This window comes from Scardinius erythrophthalmus, assembly GCF_964197995.2.
Source record: "Scardinius erythrophthalmus genome assembly, chromosome: 1".
Taxonomy (NCBI): Eukaryota; Metazoa; Chordata; class Actinopteri; order Cypriniformes; family Leuciscidae; genus Scardinius; species Scardinius erythrophthalmus.
Window position 1 is genome coordinate 22,981,237 of NC_138221.1, and position 26,259 is coordinate 23,007,495.

Below are 26,259 nucleotides of genomic sequence, written 5' to 3' on the forward strand. Positions count from 1 at the left end.
ACATCACAACACAGGATCCAACACACAGCTACAACCACAAAGAGATTGCAAAGATCACTGGTTCCCTGAGTCACACGCTGATAGCCTCACTCAAGCTGAGCGACGAGCAAGAAGCTCACCTCCAGGAGCAGCTGACTCACGCAAAACAACGCATCAAGCAGTTAGAACTGGAAGCACAGGACCAACAGGAAGGGTCCGACGAGGTGGAGCCAGGCGCCAAAGAGGAAATCGAAAGGCTTCAAGAAACATTGACAACCACCAACAGAGAATTAGAACAAGCTAGGGCTGCCCAAGATGATCTGGCCAACAAGTTACAGTATGCAGAGCAGCTACTGGAAAAAGCCAAGGCTGACTTCAGAGACAAGAACAGCCGAATAAAGGCCCTTGAAAACCATCTTGAAAGGTCACGAAATCAGATCAGCGACTTGACTCAACAGCTCGACTATGTAAAAGAAGAATCCGACTCAATCAGAGAGGAACTCAAGCATGCGTATGAGCTGCACCCTGAGCCAACCAGGACAAGGCGTCCTCTGGTCTCACCCCTGCCCAGCAGAGCTGCGTCCCCTATCCTGGGACTGCCACATCAAAGAAAAAGTGAAGAATCACCACCAAAGCCCTATACAGCTGTCATGGAGGAGCGCTACCCTGCTGACAAGAGAAGGGGGTCTCTCCGAACCGACTATGAAGCTGCACATGGCCTGGAACTCAAGGACCTTGACAAGCTGGCCAGGAACATCAACAAATTCACCCCAAATGTGGCAGGAAGTCAAGATGTCCAGGCCTACCTGCAAGATATTGAATTCCACTTGGAAATGAGATCCAATGTGACAGACAGAGACAGACTTTATTTGCTTCGAACAACATCCAGTCCTGAGGTGCGAAGTTTCTTGGATAGACAGCCTACACACACCAAGTCAGACTTCCACCTCCTCCGAGAAGCCCTAATTAAAGAATTTGCAGACCCAGAGGCAGACCAAGGACTGGTGGCCGCCCTAGAAACCAAACAAGGCCGGCATGAGACACCCCAAGCCTTTTACAACAGACTCAGACGAGCTTACTTTGGTGCACGTAATGAACCTGACATGGAGGAGGACTTGAACTTCAAAACCCTCTTTCTGAGAAACCTCCACCCTGGAGTAAGCCACCACCTAGGCGTCATGGCCTGTCCTCGCACAATGACTACACAACAGTTGAGGGATTTGGCCCACAAAGCCTATGGCAAACAAAAAATGGCCTCAGAAAAGGGAACCAAACCACCAGCAGTTTGTGATTTCAATACGCAACATCAAGGATTAGCCCTAGAGGGCACCCAGCATCACGAAAGCACCAAGCTGCCACCTAAAGAACAAAGACAATCCTCCTTCAGAAAAGAACGGGACTCTCATGTCAGTGTCAGACCCAAACAACCAAACAATCACTGGCACAAGCAACGAGACACGCCACACACGTCTGGACACCACTGGGAGAAATCATGGGACCAGTCATGGCCGCACGAAAACCGCTGGGATAATTCATGGAACCAGACACGGTCATATGGAAACTCAAGAGGAAAAGGTTCATGGGAGGCCAACTGGACGTCTAAAGGAAAGCGACACACGCCCCCAGGAACAACTAGCCCAAGGGGTCGACGACGAAATCCACCCAGGCATCAATCAGACCAACCCCACACTGAGTCCACACAAGAACAACAGACTGCACCAGGTATCAGTTCACAAGAAATGATGCAGATGTTCATGAAAGAATTCTTCAAACGCAATGAAGAGGACAGGAAATGGGAAAAGAAAGACAAGTCAGACTCAGCGTGACTAGAGGCGAAGCAAGGGAACAGCGACCACCTGGTACACATCAGCCAGAGCAATAACCACCTCTCTCACATTCACCACCCTCAAAACACGACAAGTAACGCTGCCATAACACCATTGTCAAGGAAACAAGAGACTGGACCTGAATGCCTAGCAACAGATTCAGAACCTGATCCGACACATGTCAACTCATACCACGGAAACCTCCAACAACCAGAGGAGGATGGACCCACTCAAGTACCAGAAAGCGCCATCTTGGTTGTCTGTCACCCCTGCGAGCAACAGCAAACAAACCACAACACTCTACCTGTCTCAACCCAAACTCCAGTTCCTCAACTTCTGGGTGACCTCATCGAGAAAGGTGTGGCAAGGAAGTTCTATCTCTCCATCACACTAGAACACCATGTCAAACTAGAGGCCCTGGTAGACACGGGAGCCGACATCACCCTAATGTCCACTCAGCTCTTAGAAGAAATTCAAGAAAGAACCAAAAGAACCAGTGGAACCCTCAGACTTCAAAAGTGTGCACTCAACGTTCAAGCCTATTCCCACACGGGACTGCGGTTGGAGCAGGTGGCCCCAATCCACCTGACCGTAGGACCAATGAGCCTTATACACCCTGTGTACATCTCGCCGTTGGACACATACCCTCTTCTCATCGGCAAAGACCTGCTGAATCGCTTTGAGCCCTTAATAGACTTTAAGCAACTAAAGATATGGGCCCAAGTTCGGGAGCCCCTTCCCTTTCACTCACAATGCTCCACAGAAGCGCATTGTCAAGTCACAGACACTGGTTCCAGCTCAATGAGCGAAAACGCAAGCCCAAGACCAAGGCAAGTCTCAAACTTGGTGCCACATGGCAAGAGTCAAACTTCTCTTCTGTGCGCATTCAAAACCACAGAACCAGGCTCAAATGGCTTTCAACTGATGACAGCTATAGACATTCAAGGCATGTCAGTACCTGACTCGGTGCTAGCCCTATGGGCCGAAAACTCAGCCATCAGCCTGAAGCTCTTCAGAGCCTTAAAGAAAGACAAACCTGAACTGCCACATGCCACCAAGCATAACCGCTTCCCTCTGAATCCATGCTCCTTAACCATGATTACCTCTAAGACTGTCTGTGCCCTAGACATGTGCTGGAACGACAGACACCTAAGTCACTACTTCCTTGTTGTCCCCGACCTGCCACACGATATCTACATCGGAGCAGACATTATGGTCAGACTCAATGCCTACGTGGACACTTTGAACGAAGCTATATGGGCTCCCTTGTCTCGCCAAATAAGCACTTCAGTCAACCTCAAGAATCTCCAATCTGGGCAAACCATACCAGAAGTATGTGCCACGACCAATGAACAGGAGGTCACAATACCTGCCTACACCAAGAGTGTCAGTGTCCGCCTTAACATGCGACCTGGCCAAAACCTCAACCACAAGCTGGGCTTCTTCGAGCCTTCCCAGAACTGCTTAAAACTGGGACTAACTCTAGAAGCCACACCTCTCATGGAAGTGTCATCTCGTGCTGTGTATGTACTGTTCAACAACTGTACCGCCAACGACATCAAGATCCCCAGAGCAAGTCACCTCGGATGGCTCATCAGCCAAACATTCCATGACTTTGAGCTCTCTGTACCTGTCATAGGCCCCATACCAGCCCACTTACTGCCAGAAGAAAGCATTGACCACAGAGTTTTCACAGCACCCCTCAAAACCATTGCCATCACCTCCATCCTGCCAGTGTCCCAAGAAAACGTCTGCAGATCAGAACTTACGGATGACGCACACCTCGCTGTGTACACCATCTCAACACAACCTGTGACAGAACCAAACGAACTGGTAATCCCCACAGTCAAGGGCCTCTCCGACGACCCTACGGTGGAAGAGCCGTATGCAGGGTTCAATGCTCAGCTCCAACAAATTCTGAACGAGGCAGACGCCCTCCACAATGACACTGACCGACAGGGACTTCACAAAGTCCTGTATAAGTACAAAGACTCCTTTGCAAAAGACTCTTTGGACTGTGGACTCACCAACATCCACACGGTACGCATACCGACGCACCCAAGTGCGCCACCAACTTTTGTACGGCAGTACAAAATTCCCATTGCATCATATGAGCCCGTGCAGGAAATCATCGACTCAATGTTGAAAAACGGAGTCATCCGTCATTGCAACAGCACCTACTCAGCCCCCATATGGCCAGTCCTGAAACCCAACGGCAAATGGAGGCCCACAATAGACTATCGTAAGTTGAACCAACAGGTGCCCTTATCACGATGGCCCATGACACAGCTGGACCAAGAAATTCCAAAAATCAAAGGTGCAACCATTCTTTCAACTCTGGACGTCGCTTCAGGATTCTGGACAATTCCTGTGCACCCAGAGGACCAACACAAACTGGCATTCACCTTTGGGAACCGACAATACACCTTCACCCGGTGCCCCTTTGGGTATGCCAATTCACCAGCAGAATTTAATATCTTCCTCAACAAAGCATGCCCCGATGCACGAACCAGAGACAACCTTATCTATGTGGACGATGTACTCATGAAGAGTACCAATGTCGCTGATCATCTGAAGGAGATAGATCATGTTCTGAACCAACTAACAAATGCAGGTGCGAAGATTGCTCTCCACAAAGGACAGTGGTGTAAAACCAAAGTAAACTATGTGGGCTTGCGCATCGGACCTCAAGGTATCGAGCCACAGTCGAGCCGCACCCAAGCAATTCAGAACATCAAAATGCCCACTAATGTGTCAGAACTTCGCAGCTTCTTAGGCGTATGCAATTACTCACGACAATTCATAGAGAACTACTCAGACATTGCACGTCCACTCACTTCCCTTCTCAAGAAGGACCAACCATTCGTGTGGGCAGAAGCTCAAGACCAGGCCATGAGTGAGTTAAAACAGCGCCTCTGCTCTGCCCCATGTCTGGCCTACCCTGACCCAGGGAAAGAATTTTACCTGGAAGCTGGATTCTCCAGCCAATGTCTCAGTGCGGGCCTATACCAACTCCACGACAGAGATAAGCGAGTGGTCGCCTATGCTAGCAAGACGCTGCTTCCACCAGAGTCCAAATACTCAGACTGCGAAAAGGCCTTGCTCTGCACAGTGTGGGCCATCCAACGTTTCTCAAACTACATTGGTGCCCAAAAGGTCATCATAGAGACATGCCACCAACCTGTAACTTTCCTTAACAGCCAGAGAATCAGAGACGGCGTGGTCACCAACGCTCGCATAGCCACATGGCTGATGACACTCCAAGGACGTGACGTCGAAGCACGCTATGCCCAAAACCACAAATCATCCTTAGGCAATGGACTGGCAGCCTGTCAAAACTGCTCCGACGATACCCCAAACGCATTACCTGAACCTAAAGAACCTCCACAAACAGCACAAACAAACCACAGATACTTTGAGGAGAACGTATGTCAAGGGATGCCCACAGCATATGTTGACGGCTGCTCATATAATCACCAGGGTAACCTCAAGGCGGGAGCAGGTGTGGTCTGGCTCAACGACAACCCCTGCCCACCACAACGGCTCCAACTGGGCCCTCACACATCACAATATGCAGAAATAGCAGCCATCCTCATCACCCTCCAAATTGCTGTGTCTCACGACATCAAAGAACTCCTCATCTGTACTGACTCAAACTATGCTCGACTGAGCTTCACATGCCACATACCAATATGGAAACAGAATGGGTTCAAAACATCCAACAACAAACCTGTCAAGCATCAAGATCTCTTCCAAGCATGCGACGACATAGTCACGAAACACGACATGCTCGTCTATTGGAAAAAGGTCCGCGGTCACTCACGGCAACCGGGGCAAGACAAAGACTACAACGACCAAACTGATGCTCTTGCCAAAGCTGGCGCGCTACATGGTGATCCTTGGACTTTTAAACCCCTCCCACCCAGCCCATGTGTTTCTGTCATCACACGACACCAGCACACACAAGCCGTGCAAAACCCCGCCTCCTCCCAAATCAGCATCTCACCCCAAATTTCCAATGACGACATAATAACTCTCCAAACTTCGGATGCAGCCATCCAAACTATTGTTAATCACCTCTCTGACCCACAATCAAACCCCATAACCACCTCTGACCTTGCTGCTTCCTCTGACCTCCGGCATTTTAATGCACTCCTGCACATGCTACATCTAAACAATGGCATACTGGTATATGTCCCTGATGAACTCACTACGCCCAAGCTTGTTGTCCCTCAGTGCCAAAGGGGGGTTATGCTCACACATTCCCACGATGCACCATGTGCCGGACACCACGGCGCCAAAGCCACTTATGAAACGCTAAGACAAGTGGCATACTGGCCTGGCATGCAGCAAGATGTAGCAGAGTATGTAAAAGGGTGCCTGGTGTGTTGCCAATTCCAACCTGCGAACCCGAACCACAGAGCACCACTACAGCGAAAAGGAATGTCCTTCCCATGGTCGGACCTCCAAATCGACTGGGTCGGACCCCTACCAAGGTCAACAAGGGGTAACAAATATTTCCTTACCGTCGTCTGTGAATTCACAAAATGGGTAGAGTGCCTTCCCGCTCCCAATGATACAGCTCAAACCACGGCCTGCCTCCTAATGAACCATATCTTTTCAAGATTTGGACTGCCGCTGAGAGTGAACTCTGACCGCGGAACACATTTCACTGCCGAAATCATGCAGGAAGTCTGGAAACTCCTGGGCATACAGGCTAAGCTTCATATCAGCCACCACCCTATCGCCTCTGGGCAAGTGGAGCGTTCCAACCGAACCGTGGTCAGCATGCTAAAGAAGTATGTGTCTGCGAACCAAAAGGATTGGGATATCAAGCTCCCGCTAGTGCTAATGGCTATCAGAGCAACTCCTAACAAGTCCACCGGGGTGCCACCCTTTGAGCTAATGACGGGACGGCAAATGACACTGCCGCTCCACCTGCTCTACCAGCCAGGTGACATGAGCCTTGTCACGGCATATACCACCCACCAGTATCTTGAAGAGTTGCATCGCCATCTAAGAACCGCCTTTGCTTTTACGCAACAACAACTACAGAAAAGTGCAGAAGGTCGCAAAGCCTATTACGACCAGAAGGCCTCTCACCAAGAATTCAACATCGGAGACAAAGTGTGGTACTACAGTTTTGTGCAGTCACAACAATCGGGTCCCCATCGCCTGTCAAAGAAGTTCCTGCCTCGCTGGACAGGACCCCATGAAATCGTGGACAAGCTCTCACCTGTCGCATACCGAATCAAGATGAGCCAAAAGCGCAATGAGCCAGTCCTACGTTGGGTCCACCGAAACCAGATAAAAGGGCACTTGGGCTCCAACAGACAAGAAAAGGGGGAAACCAAAAGTGACTGACACAGATCAATTACACCACACACTACACCCTATTTCATGAAACACTCAATTGTCTTCATAAACACCTTACTCAGAGTTGTTCAAATGATATGCACCCACTCTTTTGAGATTGCCCCACTAACAAGAAGTAATTACTAGAAGTCATTACTAATGCTCACTTTCTTTATTCCCTTCCTTCTCTTCCACTCTCCACTCCTCTCACCTAAACAATCTTAAACCTACAGAAACTTGGTATAGGGCCTGACGATAGGATTGACTCACTACGTCCACTGTGCAAAAACGTGGATTGCAGAGTCCCGTGAGCTACCCGTCATGGCACTCTTGCAACCGATTAAATAATTATAACCATGCAGTTGTACGTAGATCCTCCATACCGATGATTTAGCTTCGATCACCTATCAGGCGACGAATCTCATACGGAACGCGAAATTCTAGGAAAAACGCTGGCAACCAAGAGCGAGCAGAACCAGATCCCGAATCTGAGAACTCGACCAATTTAATTGGGATTACGCCCCTACCCGTGCGTCGCACACCAAAACTAGGGTAATCAAGAAAAGCCACCATCATCATCATAATTGTTAACCTGTCGCGCCATAGGCCCACAATATTCTCAAAAGCGAAATCTTGCACCAGAACTCAGCTAAGTGATGGAGTGTTGTGTTGTGTTTGTATGTGTTGTCTCTCTCTGCCTATTTTATCCAGCGCTCGCCGATGTCCTCACCTGGAACATCACCGACCGAAAGGGGGAATATGTAGGATTATCCTTGAACAGTCCATTTCATATTAACCCAACACCACATTCCACAGTTCGGAACGATTCCCCAGTGAATCATTAGTAAGTCATAAAACACAGTCATGGTGCCGAGATGGCTAAAGGAGATGTCACCCCCCTTTCCCTTGTTGTGTGTGTCTAATCTCAAACCAGCGATGCCAGGACAGCAGGAAAAGATTCCTCTTTGTTCTACAAACTTAAGACCAAATGGCCAAGAACCCTGTGGTGACCCCAATGCATAAATCCACAGCCTTATCAGGAAACGAAGGATGCTAAAGCATTCTTATGGCCCAGAATCACCACAAACCCTAAACCAGGGGACACCCCCCTTTCTGCAGTTGTAAATTCCAGAGACTTTTGTCTCCAAAACCAATAGACTGAAATTAACCCACTTGTGGTTTAATACAAACAACGATCTCAAAATTGCTTCCAATAAGCTGAATTGATCACCAGTATTTACCTCACATATATCTTAAGTATCATGTATATTTTATGTAACCTGTGGAGTTCTTTCTGTGTGTTTAACTTTCATTACAGCCTATTTGTAAGGTTTTCTACCTCAGTTATAGGAACTAATCACCAGAAGTTGCCTCATACATGTGTATTCTCTGTAGTATGTATGCTGTATATTACTGAAGTTAATTTTGTGTGTTAAACACTTATCACAGCGAAATCCTTATTTAGTTCCACCTCCACTATGGGAAGTATATGTATTTTGGTACCTACTTGATGGGTAAATGATTTCTAGAATGTTGATATAAAGTAGATGTGTGTAGGATGCACCATATTTAAACTATTAAGTTTACTTATTAAAGTGTTTAACTAAACTCTCAGGAGTTTGGGCACACGTGATCATGTGGACTTTACGCTAATTACATGCAAGAACCGGAGAACGGGGCGTAGGTCCCGCCCAAGACAATATCTGATTGGCTGTCGCACTAGGAAGGACGGGTCAGATGGACACGCTTATAACCCAATGACAAGCAGCTATGAGTTGCTTTTTGCCTTGCTTTTTGCCTGCCTTGTGCCTCGCTTTTGCAGTGACTTTTGCTCTCGCTGACCTTTCCATCGTCCAGCGTGTATGCTTACATACTCTTCAAACCACCAAGAGCTCACGCAAAACTCATCAACTCTTCCGTAAGATCCTTCGCTGAACTTCGTCAAAGAAACCCCTCTCAGAGTCGCTCCAGACTCAGAGGAAACTCCGTTGCATAGCAACCCGCAATCCAGGAAATCCCGCGAACGAAGCGCCACCCGGCAAAGCCAACCAACCACTCACCATCGAGTGCTGTCCCTCAGAACGCATCATCGACCGACTGCCAGCCAATCAGCGCCGAAGAGATTCCCTCTCCAGCAACTTCGTCACAGGGAACGCACGCGCTCAGGAGCATCTAAACGCAAGTACACAATTCTCCTAATTCTGGCTGAAGTGAACTGGTGCAAATCTTATTAAGAAAACGAACTAAGATTAAAGTGCTAGTAGTTTGATTCTCTCAGGTTGCGGTCAAGAAATAGTGTCTAACGCTAGACATTTGGGACTCCATTCACACTCCGTTAACAACGTCACTCTCTGTCACTGTTTGAATGAATGTTTGTGTGTTTTTGTTAGTTTAGTTTGTGTGTATTAGAGTAGTTCAATAAAGTCTTGGTTGATTTTACATACAAGCGTCTTGTGCTGTGTGCTTACAAGTTACTGCCTTAAACTAAAAAGATTTTGCTACCTTGCTCATATTAATCAGTTATCATAACTTTATGATATTATTACCGTAGGCCACGGAATAATATTCTGTCCAGAATTGGTAAAATACCCTAATCTCAACTTATCGGTGGACGAATAGTTGATAAAGTGTTAAATATTAATTCTGAATAGTTTGCATAATAATTCGGTTCTTATTTCCTGTAATTCAATCCCCTTTGAGTTATATTGATCTTAATTCCCTTATTAATCTTACATAATAAAGCATTTAGTCTTCAAAGAGCCTAATGATAATCATACAATTATCATTATAGACCTATAATTATAAAGTAGGCTATTGTTTTTATACAGACTTGAGACAGCTATTATATAGGCTACTGATAGTTACAGTTCTATAACTCTACTTTTAGCCTAATATTTAATAATACTATTTAAATGCCAGCGTACATATATTATCAGGAGCGATCAGAATAAAGTTTTCTCACGTCAGAACGACCTCTCTTTAGATGCTTCCATGAAAATAAATCGGTACAAACCAACTAATGCCTGTCACTGAAGAGGCTACTATGAACCAAACGCAATGTTGTGCATTAAAGTTTTTATGCTTTGAGGCTGAGCGCTACAATTCAGACTCGAAACAAGGTGGTGCCAGTTGCAGTGGCAGCACTGACTGGTTTACGTGTGGCGGTGGCACTGGGAAACACTCAGGTGATTCATTCAGAGAATGAAACAGTTGCTGCTTCGGACGTAATATGTCACGTGATTTTTCTGTACCAAAGCAACCTTTGGGAGCAGTGCTTCAATTGGAATTGTAGTTAATGGTTTGAAGCATGTTTCAAAGCTTCAGTGTCAGACTGCCATCACTAGTCTAAAGTTGATCTTTTTATCGGAATATATACCAGTCCCTCCAGGATTTCGCGATTTTTTTGTGTGATTTTTGCGATCAAAATGACTGATTTTGTGGTGATAATTTCCAGAAATTTGCGAAAAAATTTGCGATTTTTATATTTTATAATTAGGACATCACATTTACCATAATAGTATTATGTCAGATGCACAATAGTCATACATGACACAAATCACAAACAAAAGAATTCTAATCAAATTCTCATCAAATGAAAAACTTTTGAAACAGCCTATTAAATATTAGAGCAGGTGTAGTAATCAGGCATGTGATTGGCGAAGGACAAAAAAGCAGGAAAATATACTGAAATTCAATCAGGCAATCATACATTTCACAATTTTATATTTATATATGAATGTCAAGAATTCAGAAGTGTGTATATTTATATAGCCTACACTACACAGAAATAACATACAATTATGATTATTTTAAATGTATTGTGCAGGCTAGGTATACATAAATACAGGCTTTTAATAATCTTTTAGTGCGCAAAACCATGAAAATATGAAACGCTTCAAAACAGAGCGCGTATGCGCATCGTGGGTGCAGAATGATGTGCTCAAAGCGACAGTTTATTGATCATTTGTTTCTTCACAGTTTTAAATCCCAGTTATTGTGCGTTGATGTCGATTCATAGTCCTTGTGATGTGTGATCTAACAGGCACACGGTAACGAGTCGTTTAAAAACAGCAACAAACTCCAACAAAATAAAGTCATTTTTTGCAAATACACAGCCTTTTCTCTACAGATCAGGCATTATAATGTGAATATCATATTGGAGAGAGAGTTTTACCGTGCATGTATGCTGCTGTAACCGGATTGGAAGAGGCGCGCGCGCTGTTTGAATACTGAATGGAGAATGACAGCCGCAGGAGGAGGGAAAACGAGTTTTCGTGAACTTTAATGATGTAAATAGACTTCTGTCCCTCACATTAAGCTATGAAATAGGCTTCAGATGAATTTGTCTCCCAAACTGACGTGAAAAAAGTGGGAGGCGCCGAAAAGCGCGCTGTTTGCATCCCTGTACTTGGAAAGGAAGGAAAAATGCATCTCTTTGCCATGGTGACGTGCCGCCCGGTGTCGCCCTGTTGCGCCGGGACGGCGATTGTGGTTTAAATGAAACTAGAGATATCAAATGGGTGATTATAATTTAATGTGTTGTTGTGAGGTCTTTTTCATTTTTGTGATTATTTTGCGGTTAAATTAGGAATTATGCAGGATCGCAAAAAAATGCGACAATTTGTTGATTTTGCGTTGTATTCAGCGATCGCAGAATCGCGAAAAACTGGAGGGACTGATATACGGTTTGTCACCATTGCTTAGATTAATATGCTAATTCTTGATGTTTGTGTGTGCCTACATTAAAGTTTTTTTTTTTTTTGGTATTAGAACAACTATTAAGAAGAAATCAATTGGATTTCTTTGAAAAGGCTCAAGTTATTATGCTGTAAAAGGACATTGCTGCTACTATCAATAAAGTAAATCCAACTCAGAGATCAGGCTCTCAATGAGTTCAGTGATTCAGGTCCAATAATGATTGTTAAAACACAACCAACACCATCAGATCACACATTCTCTTTGTTCATCTGGCTGTTATAACTCAGTTACAGCAGCCAAACAAAATCTAAAATAAAACAATTAAGGGTCAAGAGCCCAACTTAAAGGACAATTCTGGTGAAAAATGAACCTAGGGGTAATTTACACATGGTTACCGAGTCGATCGTTGATACGTTTTCATGAAAATCGAATGTGAAGAGTTTTATCTCTAAAAACTTATAACACTAGTATATGGGGCAGAGAGTACATCTCTAGTTAAAGTAAATCTCTAGTTAATACCAATAAGGCTCAAAATAGCCTCACACTAACACGGTAGCATGAGGGTCTCTACAAAAGTGATTTACTTTTACGTACTCTCTGCCCCATATACTAGTGTTATGAGCTAATCTGTTTTTAGAGATAAAACTCTCCATATTCGATTTTCATGAAAACGCATCCCAGGGAACAATCGACTCAGTAAGCATGTGTTAATTACCCCTAGGTTCATTTTTCACCGGAATTGTCCTTTAAGCAAACACAAATTAAAATTTTCTCCTTCAGTGATTCTGCTTGTTATAATCAGGTGTCTTCAATAATGGCCAATCATCACTAAATTAATCACTGAACTGCTTTAGTGTTACTTATAACACTCTTAGGCCTTGTCCACACGGACACGGGTATTTTTATAACCGTGACTTTTTTTACGCGGTTCGGCCGTTCGTCCACACGGAAACGCAGTATCAGGTCACTGAAACCGAACATTTTTGAAAACCCCTGCCAGGGTGAGGATTTTCAGAAACGCCGGTTGCAGTGTTGTCGTGTAGACAGTAAAACCGGGGTTTTTGCTTCTGATTCAGGCTTCTGATTGGCCAACGTGGCTTTACGATCGCCGCCTGCTGGTGTGGCATGCTCTTGACAGCGCGTGATAGCGTGTTTTTTGCGTTTTCATGTAGGCGGAGATTTCTTTTAAACCGAGCATGTGTGGACGGGATTTTTTTTTAAAACGCAGGAGGGAAAACTCCGGTTATAAAAATACCCGTGTCCGTGTGGACTAGGCCTGAGTGTGGACTCATATAAACACTGAGCAGTGTTAATTTAACACTGGGGATTTTGCTGTGATGACTGAATTTTGTTAGAAAGAAATGTTCTACATCCTTATGAAGATTCATAAGATAATTTACACACACACACACACACACACACACACACACACACACACACACACACACACACACACACACACAAAACTCACCTTCTGTCTCTATCTTCTGCTTTAATTCTTTAATTTCATTCTCCATTCTCTTCAGACTTTCTTCATATTTCTTCTCAGTTTCATGTCTGACTCTATTCTCTCGAGCTTTCACATACATCTGAAGTGAATATGGTGCAATCTTCATTTTATCCATATAATCCAGGAGTTCTATGATCTGTCTCGAGTTTTCAGGTTCATTTAACCCAATCACTCTGTACTGATCCCCATAGAAGCTGATTAAACTCTGAGATTCTGGATTAGATTGTATGGATTCATTCACATGTTCTTCAACAGAGAGACTTGACCCAAAAATTTGAATGAAGTGATCTCTGGAGTCAAATATCTTCTGGATCATCTCTATTTCTGCCTTCTCTTGATTAGTAAGTGGAGAATTAGGAACAATGAGGAGGAAAAAATGAACTCCAGGATCACAGAGAGACACGCAGCGGAGAGTCTCACGCATCACTTCCTCCTCTGAGAGCTGATTGAGAGCTGGAAGCTCCACCAGACTGATCACACATCCATGAAGCTTCAAGTCTTTCTTCACACAAAGTTCACTACTTGCTCTCTGATGTGATTGTTGTATCTTTTTCCCTTGTAAAAGTTTTGACACAGAAACTTTAAGTGATTCATCACTTCCACACAGCACCAGGTTCAGCTTCTCTTTTCCAGAAAAATTCACTGACGCTGAAAAAAATATTAAAAGCCATTTCAAGTTTTGGTTCTGTACATTTCCTTAAACACACATATATGTACATGTATATCAAGTAAAGGTACTGTATACAGTAAATTTTTATAAAGGTATACAGTACAGATGCAGGCAGGGTCTCATTTCACATTCAAGGACTTGCTGGATGTACATCATCCCACATATTTCAAAAGAAAATAATTGGATGCAAAATATAAAGAGTTGCTGGAATCACCATACTTTAATACATAAAGTAATACATCATTTTTTTTTTTTGATTTTAGTTTAGATTAGTTTATTTGTATTGCACATTTTAAAACATTGTGAGTTGGCCAAAGTGCACTCTAAAAAGCGATGTGTTAAAAATGACACATGTTGTGTCAGTTTTAACACATGTAGTGAGTGTGCTCAGGGACAACACATGTTGTGTCAAATTTAACACAATAAATGTGTAAGTCATTTTAACACTCAAATTGTGTCATTTTAAAAAATAAAGCGAAAGGGCCAGATGCAAAAATATTAACCGTTTAATCATTAGTCGAGTACAGAATGCATGTGCACACAAAGTACAAGACAATGTTTCAAGCTCAATGACTGGACAGACTCACTGTACTGGACATTATTCAGTTATTCACACTTCAACCCCTAATTGATAATGCTGCTTTTGACAAAAGTTCATGAAGAGATTACAGTTAACAGAGTTTGCACTTTGAATTTAATTAAAATGTAGCAACTAACAAAATATTGTATATCAATAACTTATATTTACACAGGCCTGTGTGTTTGAGAACATAGCAAACACTGCATACCATTCACAGTGATGGTGTCGGTGCGCTCTTATAAAATGATGAGTTGAAAACAACACAACCACTAAAAAGAGATGTTAAAAATGACACAGGTTGTGTCAGTTTTAACACATGTAGTGTGTGTGCTCAGGGACAACACATGTTGTGTAGATTTTAACACATGTTGTGTAGATTTTAACACATGTAGTGAGTGTGCTCAGGGACAACACATGTTGTGTCAAATTTAACACACAACCTGTGTCGATTCTTAACACATCTCTGTGTTTATAAGGACTACACATTTTGTGTTACCTTTAACACAACTAGTGTGTTATTCCTCTTACACAGAAGTGTGTTGAAACCTTTTACACACTAATGTGTTATAGTTACACAACTTGTATCAGATATGTGTCACATGTGACTGTAGTCGGTGTGTATTTGCCAGAGTTACTTCCTGTGTTTTTACAACTGAGTGTTTGGATGAACACTGAAACGTATTGTTAACTTGTGTTTATGGAGTCCAGTGACGTTTAATAAAGAGTTTGTTTGAACATTTGGATGTTTTAGACATCATGAATCTACATAGACGAGCTCTTATTGAGAATTAACTGAGGTTTAGATGTTGATGTTTCACTGAATGTTTTATTTGAAGTCACCAGAATCGTGATTAATGGCTCCTTTATTTGAGCTCTTGACCCTTTACACTTCTTTTAGCTTTTCTCTGGCTGCTTTAACTGTATTTTAATAAAATACATCTGTAATGGCGAGAGAAAATATGATCGTATGTTTCTTGATGATGTCTTAATCTTCAAGTAGTCATCTGATCAAGAGTTTGAGTATATGGGTGGTGTGCATTTATTTTATTCATGTGCTGTTAGTTATAATGGTTTTGTGAAACTATATCATGCTGTCCAAAATGGCAGAATATCCAATATAAAAAAAAAATAATGAAATTTCAGCAAGTTTTAATCTGCAGCAGAAACTAGTCAAACACAGACATCAAGAATCAGAGTATGAATCTCAACAATGGTGACAAACGAAATGCTTCATACTGCAATGCATGCTGGGAGTCATGGGAAGTTAGTGTAGACTGACACACTGAGTATTAAAAACCAAACTTTAAATTAATTGCAGTATGTTAATATTGCTAAACCTTTTATAACTCAAAGATATGTATCTCTTGCTAAGCTTAACAAATTTACATGATGATAATGTTATTGTACAGTTCTCCTTGCATGTACAGATTAGGGCTGGGCGATTTAAATCGCGATATTGTTATGCGTATCTCATCAGTAAAGCCGGTTCCTTGATTAGTAGTAAATCACCATCACCTGCTTTCAGATGGAGCGGCATTTACTACAAAGAGCCGTAGTTAACTGACAAGCTGAGCCAAATCACATCAATATCGCGGATGTATCGCCAGCGATATTTAATGCGATATGGCTCAGCTTGTCAGTTAACTACGGCTCTTTGTAAACAGCAAAACCTCCAGTGTTAAAACCTAGAGTGTTTAAGTTAATGAGATAACTAAGTGATTAATTTAGTGATGATGAACATTATTGAAGACACCTGATGTTAACAAGTAGAATCGCTGAAGGAGAAAATTGCGAATTGTAAGTTACCATTATTGTGATGGGTAGTTGCTTAGTTGGGCTCTGACCCGTTTATGTCTACTTTAGATTTTATTTGGCTGTTAGATCTGAGTTAAAACTGCCAGTTGAACAAAGACTAAAAAGTGATCTGATGGTGTTGGTTATATTATGACAATCATCATTTGAACTTGATCACTGAACTCATTAAAATTCTTCTTTCGGACTTCGATTTATGTTGTTGCTTACAGCATAACTGTGAATCTGAATAAATGCCCAGTATTTTTGATGTAATATAAAGGATTTCTTTAAAGTTGATTACAAAAAAAACAAACATTATTTTAGGCACACACTGATATCAAGATTCAGTCTATGCATCTCAACAATGGTGAGGAGCAGAATATTCAATGAGGAAAAGTAAATTACATAGACAATTCAGATCATAATTTATTCATACCGCAATGCATGATGGGAGCCATTAATGAGTTGTGATTGGTGGCAGCCACTGCAACATGCTTTATTATTGTCACCATTGTTGAGATTCACAGGCTGATTATTGATGTCTGTGTTTTAAATGGATATGTCTGAATGTCTTTTATATCAGAACAATGGTTATTAAATATTTTGAATTATAAGTAAAGTACTGATAATCGTAGGCTGAAGAATCACTAAACTGCTGCTAACAAGTTAAACCAAACTATCTCAATATGTTTCATTTTTCGGATCACAGCATGATTATGTCAAAACATAACCAACACTATGAGATAACATTTTACTTTGTTCAGTTAACTGTTATAAAATCAATAACAGCAGCAGACGAACAACAGCAAATAGTAAAGTAAACATATAATGGTCTAGAGCCCAACTAAAGCAAACACCCATCACCTTAATGGTAACTTACAATTTGTGATTTTCTTCTTCAGTGATTCTGCTTGTTAACATCAGGTGTCTTCAATAATGCTCAATCATCATCACTAAATTAATCACTTAATTATCTCCTCAGCCCTAAATGCCGCTCCATCTGAAAGCAGGTGATGGTGATTTACTACTAATCAAGGAACCGGCTTTACTGACGAGATGCGCATGACAATATCGCGATTTAAATCGCCCAGCCCTAGTACAGATGCAATTTAGCAGCCAGCCAAACTCCATCCATAAAGTACAGATGAGCCAGGATTCATCTTAGTCTTTGCCGTTTAAGAAGATGCCAGGTACATTATGAATTATGAGTAAAACTGTAAATAACAGCAAAATAAACAATAATCAGAACAATAATACAATGACTAAAGACCATTCATATAGTTCTGAAACTCTTATCTGCTATATCAAAGAAAGGCTAGACTAATAGCTAAAGGCTATCACAAAAATAACTTTAAATCAAAGCTTCAAATAAAACTATCACAAATATATGCAAATATATATCATCAAGCATTATGTAATGAATAATTAACTTACAGATGATGCTTTTACAAACACAAAACAAAGGATGGCATCCGAAGATCGAGGGGAAGCTGACTGCATGAAAATGTGATCACTTATATTTCTAGAGAACTACCACAGGGGGGCGTCAAAACTAAAACAACTACTAAACAATACAAATGACATTTAAACTAGAAGCAGAACAGTTATCATTTGATGACATTTTTCTCATGGTTTTTTCTGCAGTTTCAAACGTGCATAATAAATACACAGATACAGCAAAAAGAGAAACCTAATGTGAAAGAGTCAAGGGTCAAGAGCTCAAATAAAGCTGACACTAATCACGATTCTGGTGACTTCAAATGAAACATTCAATGAATCGTCAACACCAAAACCTATTAATTCTCAATAAGAGCTTCTGTAGAGTCTGACAGAAATAAATTGTTTGTTATAATAAATTGGTTATTAACAACAAGTGAAAGCAGCATTTGTAAAGACATTGAAAAAGAGGCATGATGTGATTGGCTGCCAAAAACACTCGTTAAGTTTTTATGAATTAAGATTTTATTTAATTATTTTAATGTATTGTTTTATTTATTTTAGAGCTTTTTATGGGATGCCATATAAAATATACCTATAATTATTTTCATAAACACAAACTTCCCTCCACCCAGTGCTATCCAGTTACATTATAACACACATTGTGTGTTAAAAATCTACACAACATGTGTCAAAATACCATCAACACATGCTGTGTGTTGTTTTTTTAACACATCTCTTTATATAGTGTCCTTTCCATTAAAAACAATATTCCAACAGCATAAATAGCCAAATTTACAAAGAGGATTAAACAGCTTGACCGAGATTTTTACACCTTTTACATGAGACTATTTATTTTCATTGCCATAGGTTAAAACAACAACAACAACAACAACAACAACAACTAGGGCTGGGCGATTTAAATCGCGATATTGTTATGCGCGTCTCATCAGTAAAGCCGGTTCCCTTGATTAGTAGTAAATCGCCATCACCTGCTTTCAGATGGAGCGGCATTTAGGGCTGAGGAGATAATTAAGTGATTAATTTAGTGATGATTGAGCATTATTGAAGACACCTGATGTTAACAAGTTCACAAATTGTAAGTTACCATTAAGGTGATGGGTGCTTGCTTTAGTTGGGCTCTAGACCATTATATGTTTACTTTAATATTTACTGTTGTTTGTCTGCTGTTATTGATTTATAACAGTTAAATGAGCAAAGTAAAATGTTATCTTATAGTGTTGGTTATGTTTTGACATAATCATGCTGTGATCTTAAAAAGGAAACTTATTAAAATAGTTTGGTTTAACTTGTTAGCAACAGTTTTTGTATTTCTTCAGCCTATGATTATCAGTACTTTACTTACAATTCAAAATATGTAATAAACATTGTTCTGATCAAAAGACATTCAAATAAATTTATTTAACACCCACACATCAATAATCAGCCTGTGAATCTCAACAATGGTGACAATAATAAAGCATGTTGCAGTGGCTACCACCAATCACAACTCATTAATGGCTCCCATCATGCATTGCGGTATGAATAAATTATGATCTGAATTGTCTATGTAATTTACTTTTCCTAATTGAATATTCTGCTCCTCACCATTGTTGAGATGCATAGACTGAATCTTGACATCTGTGTGTGCCTAAAAGAATGGTTTTTTTTGTAAGAAATCATTTATATTATAAAAAATTCTGGGCATTTATGCAGATTCACAGTTATGCTTTAACCAAAAACATAAATCGAAGTCAGAAAGAAGGATTTAGTGAGATCAGTGATCAAGTTCAAATGATGATTGTCATAATATAACCAACACCACCAGATCACTTTTTTTCTTTGTTCAACTGCAATTATAATTCAGATATAACAGCCAAACAAAATCTAAAGTAAACATATAATGGTCTAGAGCCCAACTAAAGCAACCATTGATCGTCATAACGGTGGCTTACAATTTGAGATTTTCTCCTTCAGTGATCCTGCTTGTTAACATCAGGTGTCTTCAATAATGTTCAATCACTAAATTAATCACTTAATTATCTCATTATCTTAAACACTCTTGAGTGTGTACAAAGAGCCGTAGTTAACTGACAAGCTGAGCCATATCTCATTAAATATCGCTGGCGATACGTCCGCGATTTTGATGCGATATGGCTCAGCTTGTCAGTTAACTACGGCTCTTTGTAGTAAATGCCGCTCCATCTGAAAGCAGGTGATGGTGATTTACTACTAATCAAGGAACCGGCTTTACTGACGAGACGCGCATAACAATATCGCGATTTAAATCGCCCAGCCCTAACAACAACAACAACAATAGTTTCAATATAAATGTAAAGTTCTCGTCTTTGGGTTGCTGTTCCCCTCCTGACCAGCAGGGGGTGCTCTCCTAGAGTCTTCTATGCCATGCTCCCTCCAGGCCTACAGATGGCACTTATATTCTGAGCACTGTTCTCTCCACTCCTGCAGATGACCCCAACGTCCCTAAAGGTGGGCATACACTGTGTGATGTCTGTGCGATTTCAGCAAGGTACCTCCTTATAGGGCTGGGCGATTTAAATCGCGATATTGTTATGCGCGTCTCGTCAGTAAAGCCGGTTCCTTGATTAGTAGTAAATCGCCTTCACCTGCTTTCAGATGGAGCGGCATTTACTACAAAGAGCCGTAGTTAACTGACAAGCTGAGCCATATCGCATCAAAATCGCGGACGTATCGCCAGCGATATTTAATGCGATATGGCTCAGCTTGTCAGTTAACTACGGCTCTTTGTACACACTCAAGAGTGTTTAAGATAATGAGATAATTAAGTGATTAATTTAGTGATTGAACATTATTGAAGACACCTGATGTTAACAAGCAGGATCACTGAAGGAGAAAATCTCAAATTGTAAGCCACCGTTATGGCGATCAATGGTTGCTTTAGTTGGGCTCTAGACCATTATATGTTTACTTTAGATTTTGTTTGGCTGTTATATCTGAATTATAATTGCAGTTGAACAAAGAAAAAAAGTGATCTGGTGGTGTTGGTTATATTATGACAATCATCATTTGAACTTGATCACTGATCTCATTAAAATCCTTCTTTCTGACTTCGATTTATGTTTTTGGTTAAAGCATAACTGTGAATCTGCATAAATGCCCAGAATTTTTATAATAAAAATGATTTCTTACAAAAAAAAATCATTCTTTTAGGCACACACAGATTTTAAGATTCAGTCTATGCATCTCAGCAATGGTGAGGAGCAGAATATTCAATTAGGAAAAGTAAATTACATAGACAATTCAGATCATAATTTATTCATACCGCAATGCATGATGGGAGCCATTAATGAGTTGTGATTGGTGGCGTGGCAGCCACTGCAACATGCTTTATTATTGTCACCATTGTTGAGATTCACAGGCTGATTATTGATGTCTGGGTGTTAAATAAATTTATCTGAATGTCTTTTGATCAGAACAACGTTTATTACATATTTTGAATTGTAAGTAAAGTACTGATAATCATAGGCTGAAGAAATACAAATCTGTTGCTAACAAGTTAAACCAAACTATTTTAATAAGTTTCCTTTTTAAGATCACAGCATGATTATGTCAAAACATAACCAACACTATAAGATAACATTTTACTTTGCTCATTTAACTGTCATAAACCAATAACAGCAGACAAACAATAGTAAATATTAAAGTAAACATATAATGGCCTAGAGCCCAACTAAAGCAAGCACCCATCACCTTAATGGTAACTTACAATTTGTGATTTTCTCCTTCAGTGATTCTGCTTGTTAACATCAGGTGTCTTCAATAATGCTCAATCATCACTAAATTAATCACTTAATTATCTCCTCAGCCCTAAATGCCGCTCCATCTGAAAGCAGGTGATGGCGATTTACTACTAATCAAGGGAACCGGCTTTACTGATGAGACGCGCATAACAATATCGCGATTTAAATCGCCCAGCCCTACCTCCTTACACTGAACGAGTAGATCGAATGCGATGTAAAGCCAAAGCTCAGGATTTATGTGCTCACACTATACGATCCGAACGTCAAGCTGCGACTTCACTGCTCACACTATATGTGACCCTGGACCACAAAACCAGTCTTATGGGTAATTTTTCTTAAATTGAGATTTATACATCATCTGAAAGCTGAATAAATAAGCTTTCCATCAATGTATGGTTTGTTAGGACAGGATAATATTTGGCCGAGATACAACTGTTTGAAAATCTGGAATCTGAGGGTACACTGTTAGACCTTACCGGGGTTTTTTACAGTAAAATACTGGCAACACTGTTGCCAGTAAAATACTGTTAATTGTACAGTTCTTTACTGTAATCTAGTTTGTTCCTGAAAAAATGCACTAAATTCTAATTCAAGTTAACTAATTACACTTGCAGAAACCGACTGCCTTAAATTGACCAACTGTCATTTAAATGTATTAACTAAAATTTATAATGCATTAATAACGTGAGCAAAGGATTACTGTGAACTTCTTTCATTTGAGACCACTAAAAAACTATTGTACTTAAAAAGATTTCCACTGGACCAGCAACTACACAGTCACCACCTGTTAAATAAAGCAACATGCAGCGCATCATCAATGTTTGTAGATCTTCTCCTGGACTGAAGCACAGGCTCTACTCTTCTGCACAATGGTGACCCAAAAAACAAGATTTTACAGTAAACTACTGGCAACAGGGTTGCCAGTATAAAACAGTTTTATAACTTACAGTTTATTACTGTTAAAATACATTTTGTGGGTGTGACTTTTTATCTTACACTGTTAACCCTTTCAACCCCACAGGAAAATCCACACTACAAAGAGTAAAAGTAACATTGAGACAGTGTTGCAGTGAGATAATTAAGTGAATATGTAAGTGATTGTTGAGCATTAGTGATGAACACCTGCTGTTAACAAGCAGAATCACTGAAGGAAAGAGAAACACAAGAACAGAAAATAGAGAAACACAATAACTACGACTGACTTCCAGCCATTACACATTATTACACTTATTATTAACCAGTATGACTTTATTTCTGTCATACAGAAGTTGTTATTGAAAATGTTTGTTTTAAGTTACCATTATAGAGATCAGTGCTTGCTTTAGTTGGGTTGCTGATGCTAAAACATTCATCGTTCTTTTGCTGCTTGAGCTGTGTTTTTGCAAGTCACACTTGTGCGCACACACAGTTTATGAATGATTGTGGTTGTAATAGGGCTGGGCGATTTAAATCGCGATATTGTTATGCGCGTCTCATCAGTAAAGCCGGTTCCCTTGATTAGTAGTAAATCGCCATCACCTGCTTTCAGATGGAGCGGCATTTAGGGCTGAGGAGATAATTAAGTGATTAATTTAGTGATGATTGAGCATTATTGAAGACACCTGATGTTAACAAGTTCACAAATTGTAAGTTACCATTAAGGTGATGGGTGCTTGCTTTAGTTGGGCTCTAGACCATTATATGTTTACTTTAATATTTACTGTTGTTTGTCTGCTGTTATTGATTTATAACAGTTAAATGAGCAAAGTAAAATGTTATCTTAAAGTGTTGGTTATGTTTTGACATAATCATGCTGTGATCTTAAAAAGGAAACTTATTAAAATAGTTTGGTTTAACTTGTTAGCAACAGTTTTGTATTTCTTCAGCCTATGATTATCAGTACTTTACTTACAATTCAAAATATGTAATAAACATTGTTCTGATCAAAAGACTTTTAAATAAATTTATTTAACACCCACACATCAATAATCAGCCTGTGAATCTCAACAATGGTGACAATAATAAAGCATGTTGCAGTGGCTGCCATGCCACCAATCACAACTCATTAATGGCTCCCATCATGCATTGCGGTATGAATAAATTATGATCTGAATTAGGGCTGGGCGATTTAAATCGCGATATTGTTATGCGCGTCTCGTCAGTAAAGCCGGTTCCTTGATTAGTAGTAAATCACCATCACCTGCTTTCAGATGGAGCGGCATTTACTACAAAGAGCCGTAGTTAACTGACAAGCTGAGCCATATCGCATCAAAATCGCGGACGTATCGCCAGCGATATTTAATGAGATATGGCTCAGCTTGTCAGTTAACTACGGCTCTTTGTACACACTCAAGAGTGTTTAAGATAATGAGATAATTAAGTGATTAATTTAGTGATTGAACATTATTGAAGACACCTGATGTTAACAAGCAGGATCACTGAAGGAGAAAATCTCAAATTGTAAGCCACCGTTATGGCGATCAATGGTTGCTTTAGTTGGGCTCTCTAGACCATTATATGTTTACTTTAGATTTTGTTTGGCTGTTATATCTGAATTATAATTGCAGTTGAACAAAGAAAAAAAGTGATCTGGTGGTGTTGGTTATATTATGACAATCATCATTTGAACTTGATCACTGATCTCACTAAATCCTTCTTTCTGACTTCGATTTATGTTTTTGGTTAAAGCATAACTGTGAATCTGCATAAATGCCCAGAATTTTTTATAATATAAATGATTTCTTACAAAAAAAATTATTCTTTTAGGCACACACAGATGTCAAGATTCAGTCTATGCATCTCAACAATGGTGAGGAGCAGAATATTCAATTAGGAAAAGTAAATTACATAGACAATTCAGATCATAATTTATTCATACCGCAATGCATGATGGGAGCCATTAATGAGTTGTGATTGGTGGCAGCCACTGCAACATGCTTTATTATTGTCACCATTGTTGAGATTCACAGGCTGATTATTGATGTGTGGGTGTTAAATAAATTTATTTGAATGTCTTTTGATCAGAACAATGTTTATTACATATTTTGAATTGTAAGTAAAGTACTGATAATCATAGGCTGAAGAAATACAAAAACTGTTGCTAACAAGTTAAACCAAACTATTTTAATAAGTTTCCTTTTTAAGATCACAGCATGATTATGTCAAAACATAACCAACACTATAAGATAACATTTTACTTTGCTCATTTAACTGTTATAAATCAATAACAGGAGACAAACAACAGTAAATATTAAAGTAAACATATAATGGTCTAGAGCCCAACTAAAGCAAGCACCCATCACCTTAATGGTAACTTACAATTTGTGAACTTGTTAACATCAGGTGTCTTCAATAATGCTCAATCATCACTAAATTAATCACTTAATTATCTCCTCAGCCCTAAATGCCGCTCCATCTGAAAGCAGGTGATGGCGATTTACTACTAATCAAGGGAACCGGCTTTACTGATGAGACGCGCATAACAATATCGCGATTTAAATCGCCCAGCCCTACTTGAACATATAGCTGATAGAAGTATCTCAGATGTTTACTTTATGTGGAGTGATGATGAGGAAGATGGAGATGTAAGAAAAATATCCATATTTAAAACTTTATAAAGTAAAATGACTAGCTTCCGGCCAAACGAAACATACAGATTTGACATAAATCTAAAGCGTAACTTGAAAATGAATTATTTTTCTTACACAAACGCATCGCTTCGATTCAGAAGGCCTTTATTTACCCCCAAGAGCCGCATGGATCACTTTTATCATGGATGGATGCACTTTTATGGACTTTCAAAACAGAAACAACCATTCACTGCCATTATAAAGCTTGGAAGCCAGGACATTTTTTAATATAACTCCGATTGTTTTCGTCTGAAAGAACAATGCTGTCATATACACCTAGGATGGCTTGAGGGTGAGTAAATCATGGGCCAATTTAAATTTTGGGGTGAACTATCCCTTTATAGGTATAGTACACCCAAAAATTATATTTGTCATCACTTACTCATTGTAACGATAACCAGCTGGAGTGCCCTCGAGAGCCACCAGAGGGCGCTCCACAATAGACTAAGATCACTTCCTCATAAACTACATTTCCCATAACTCACTGCCCGGACTCATCAGCACTCATCTCATTCACCTGTGTCTTATCATCTTGTTTCACTCACACCATAAATACCTGGTTTTCACATTCACTCAGAGCGAAGTCTTGTTTTACTGTTACATCATTTCTAAGCGTTATTTACCCGTGTTTGATTCTTGTTTTGCTGACCTTGGACTGTTTCACCGTTTCCTGATCGTTTCTCTGCCTGGCCTGACTCGGCTTGTTTATTGGACTCTGATTATTGCTGCCTGCCCTGACCTCTGCCTGTTATTTGGATATTCTCTGTGTTTCCTCCTTTGATCTGTTCGCTGTTGATGACCCTGCCTGTACGACTACTCTTTAAATAAACTGCATTTGGATCTTCACCTTCGAGTCTCAGAGCCGTTTCGTAACACTCATCCTCATGTTGTTCCAAATCTGTATGAGTTTCTTTATTCGGCTGAACACAAAAGAAGATATTTTGAAGAATGTCGGTAACTAGACAGTTGACAGTATAGCCATTGATTTCCATATTTTTTCCTACTAAAGCCTATATTTCA

The 26,259-nt window shown here is 40.4% G+C and overlaps 1 protein-coding gene across 3 annotated transcripts in view; it reads right to left on the reverse strand.

Annotated features, from left to right (window-relative positions):
• Positions 1-26,259, reverse strand: part of LOC308697129 (GTPase IMAP family member 8) — a 49,126-nt gene that overhangs the window by 13,194 nt on the left and 9,673 nt on the right. For all 3 annotated transcript variants that reach the window (XM_081376241.1, XM_081376243.1, XM_081376242.1), the window contains exon 4: positions 13,330-14,016. In XM_081376241.1, the coding sequence (XP_081232367.1) occupies positions 13,330-14,016 (687 nt within the window). The remainder of the gene's footprint in view (positions 1-13,329; positions 14,017-26,259) is intronic.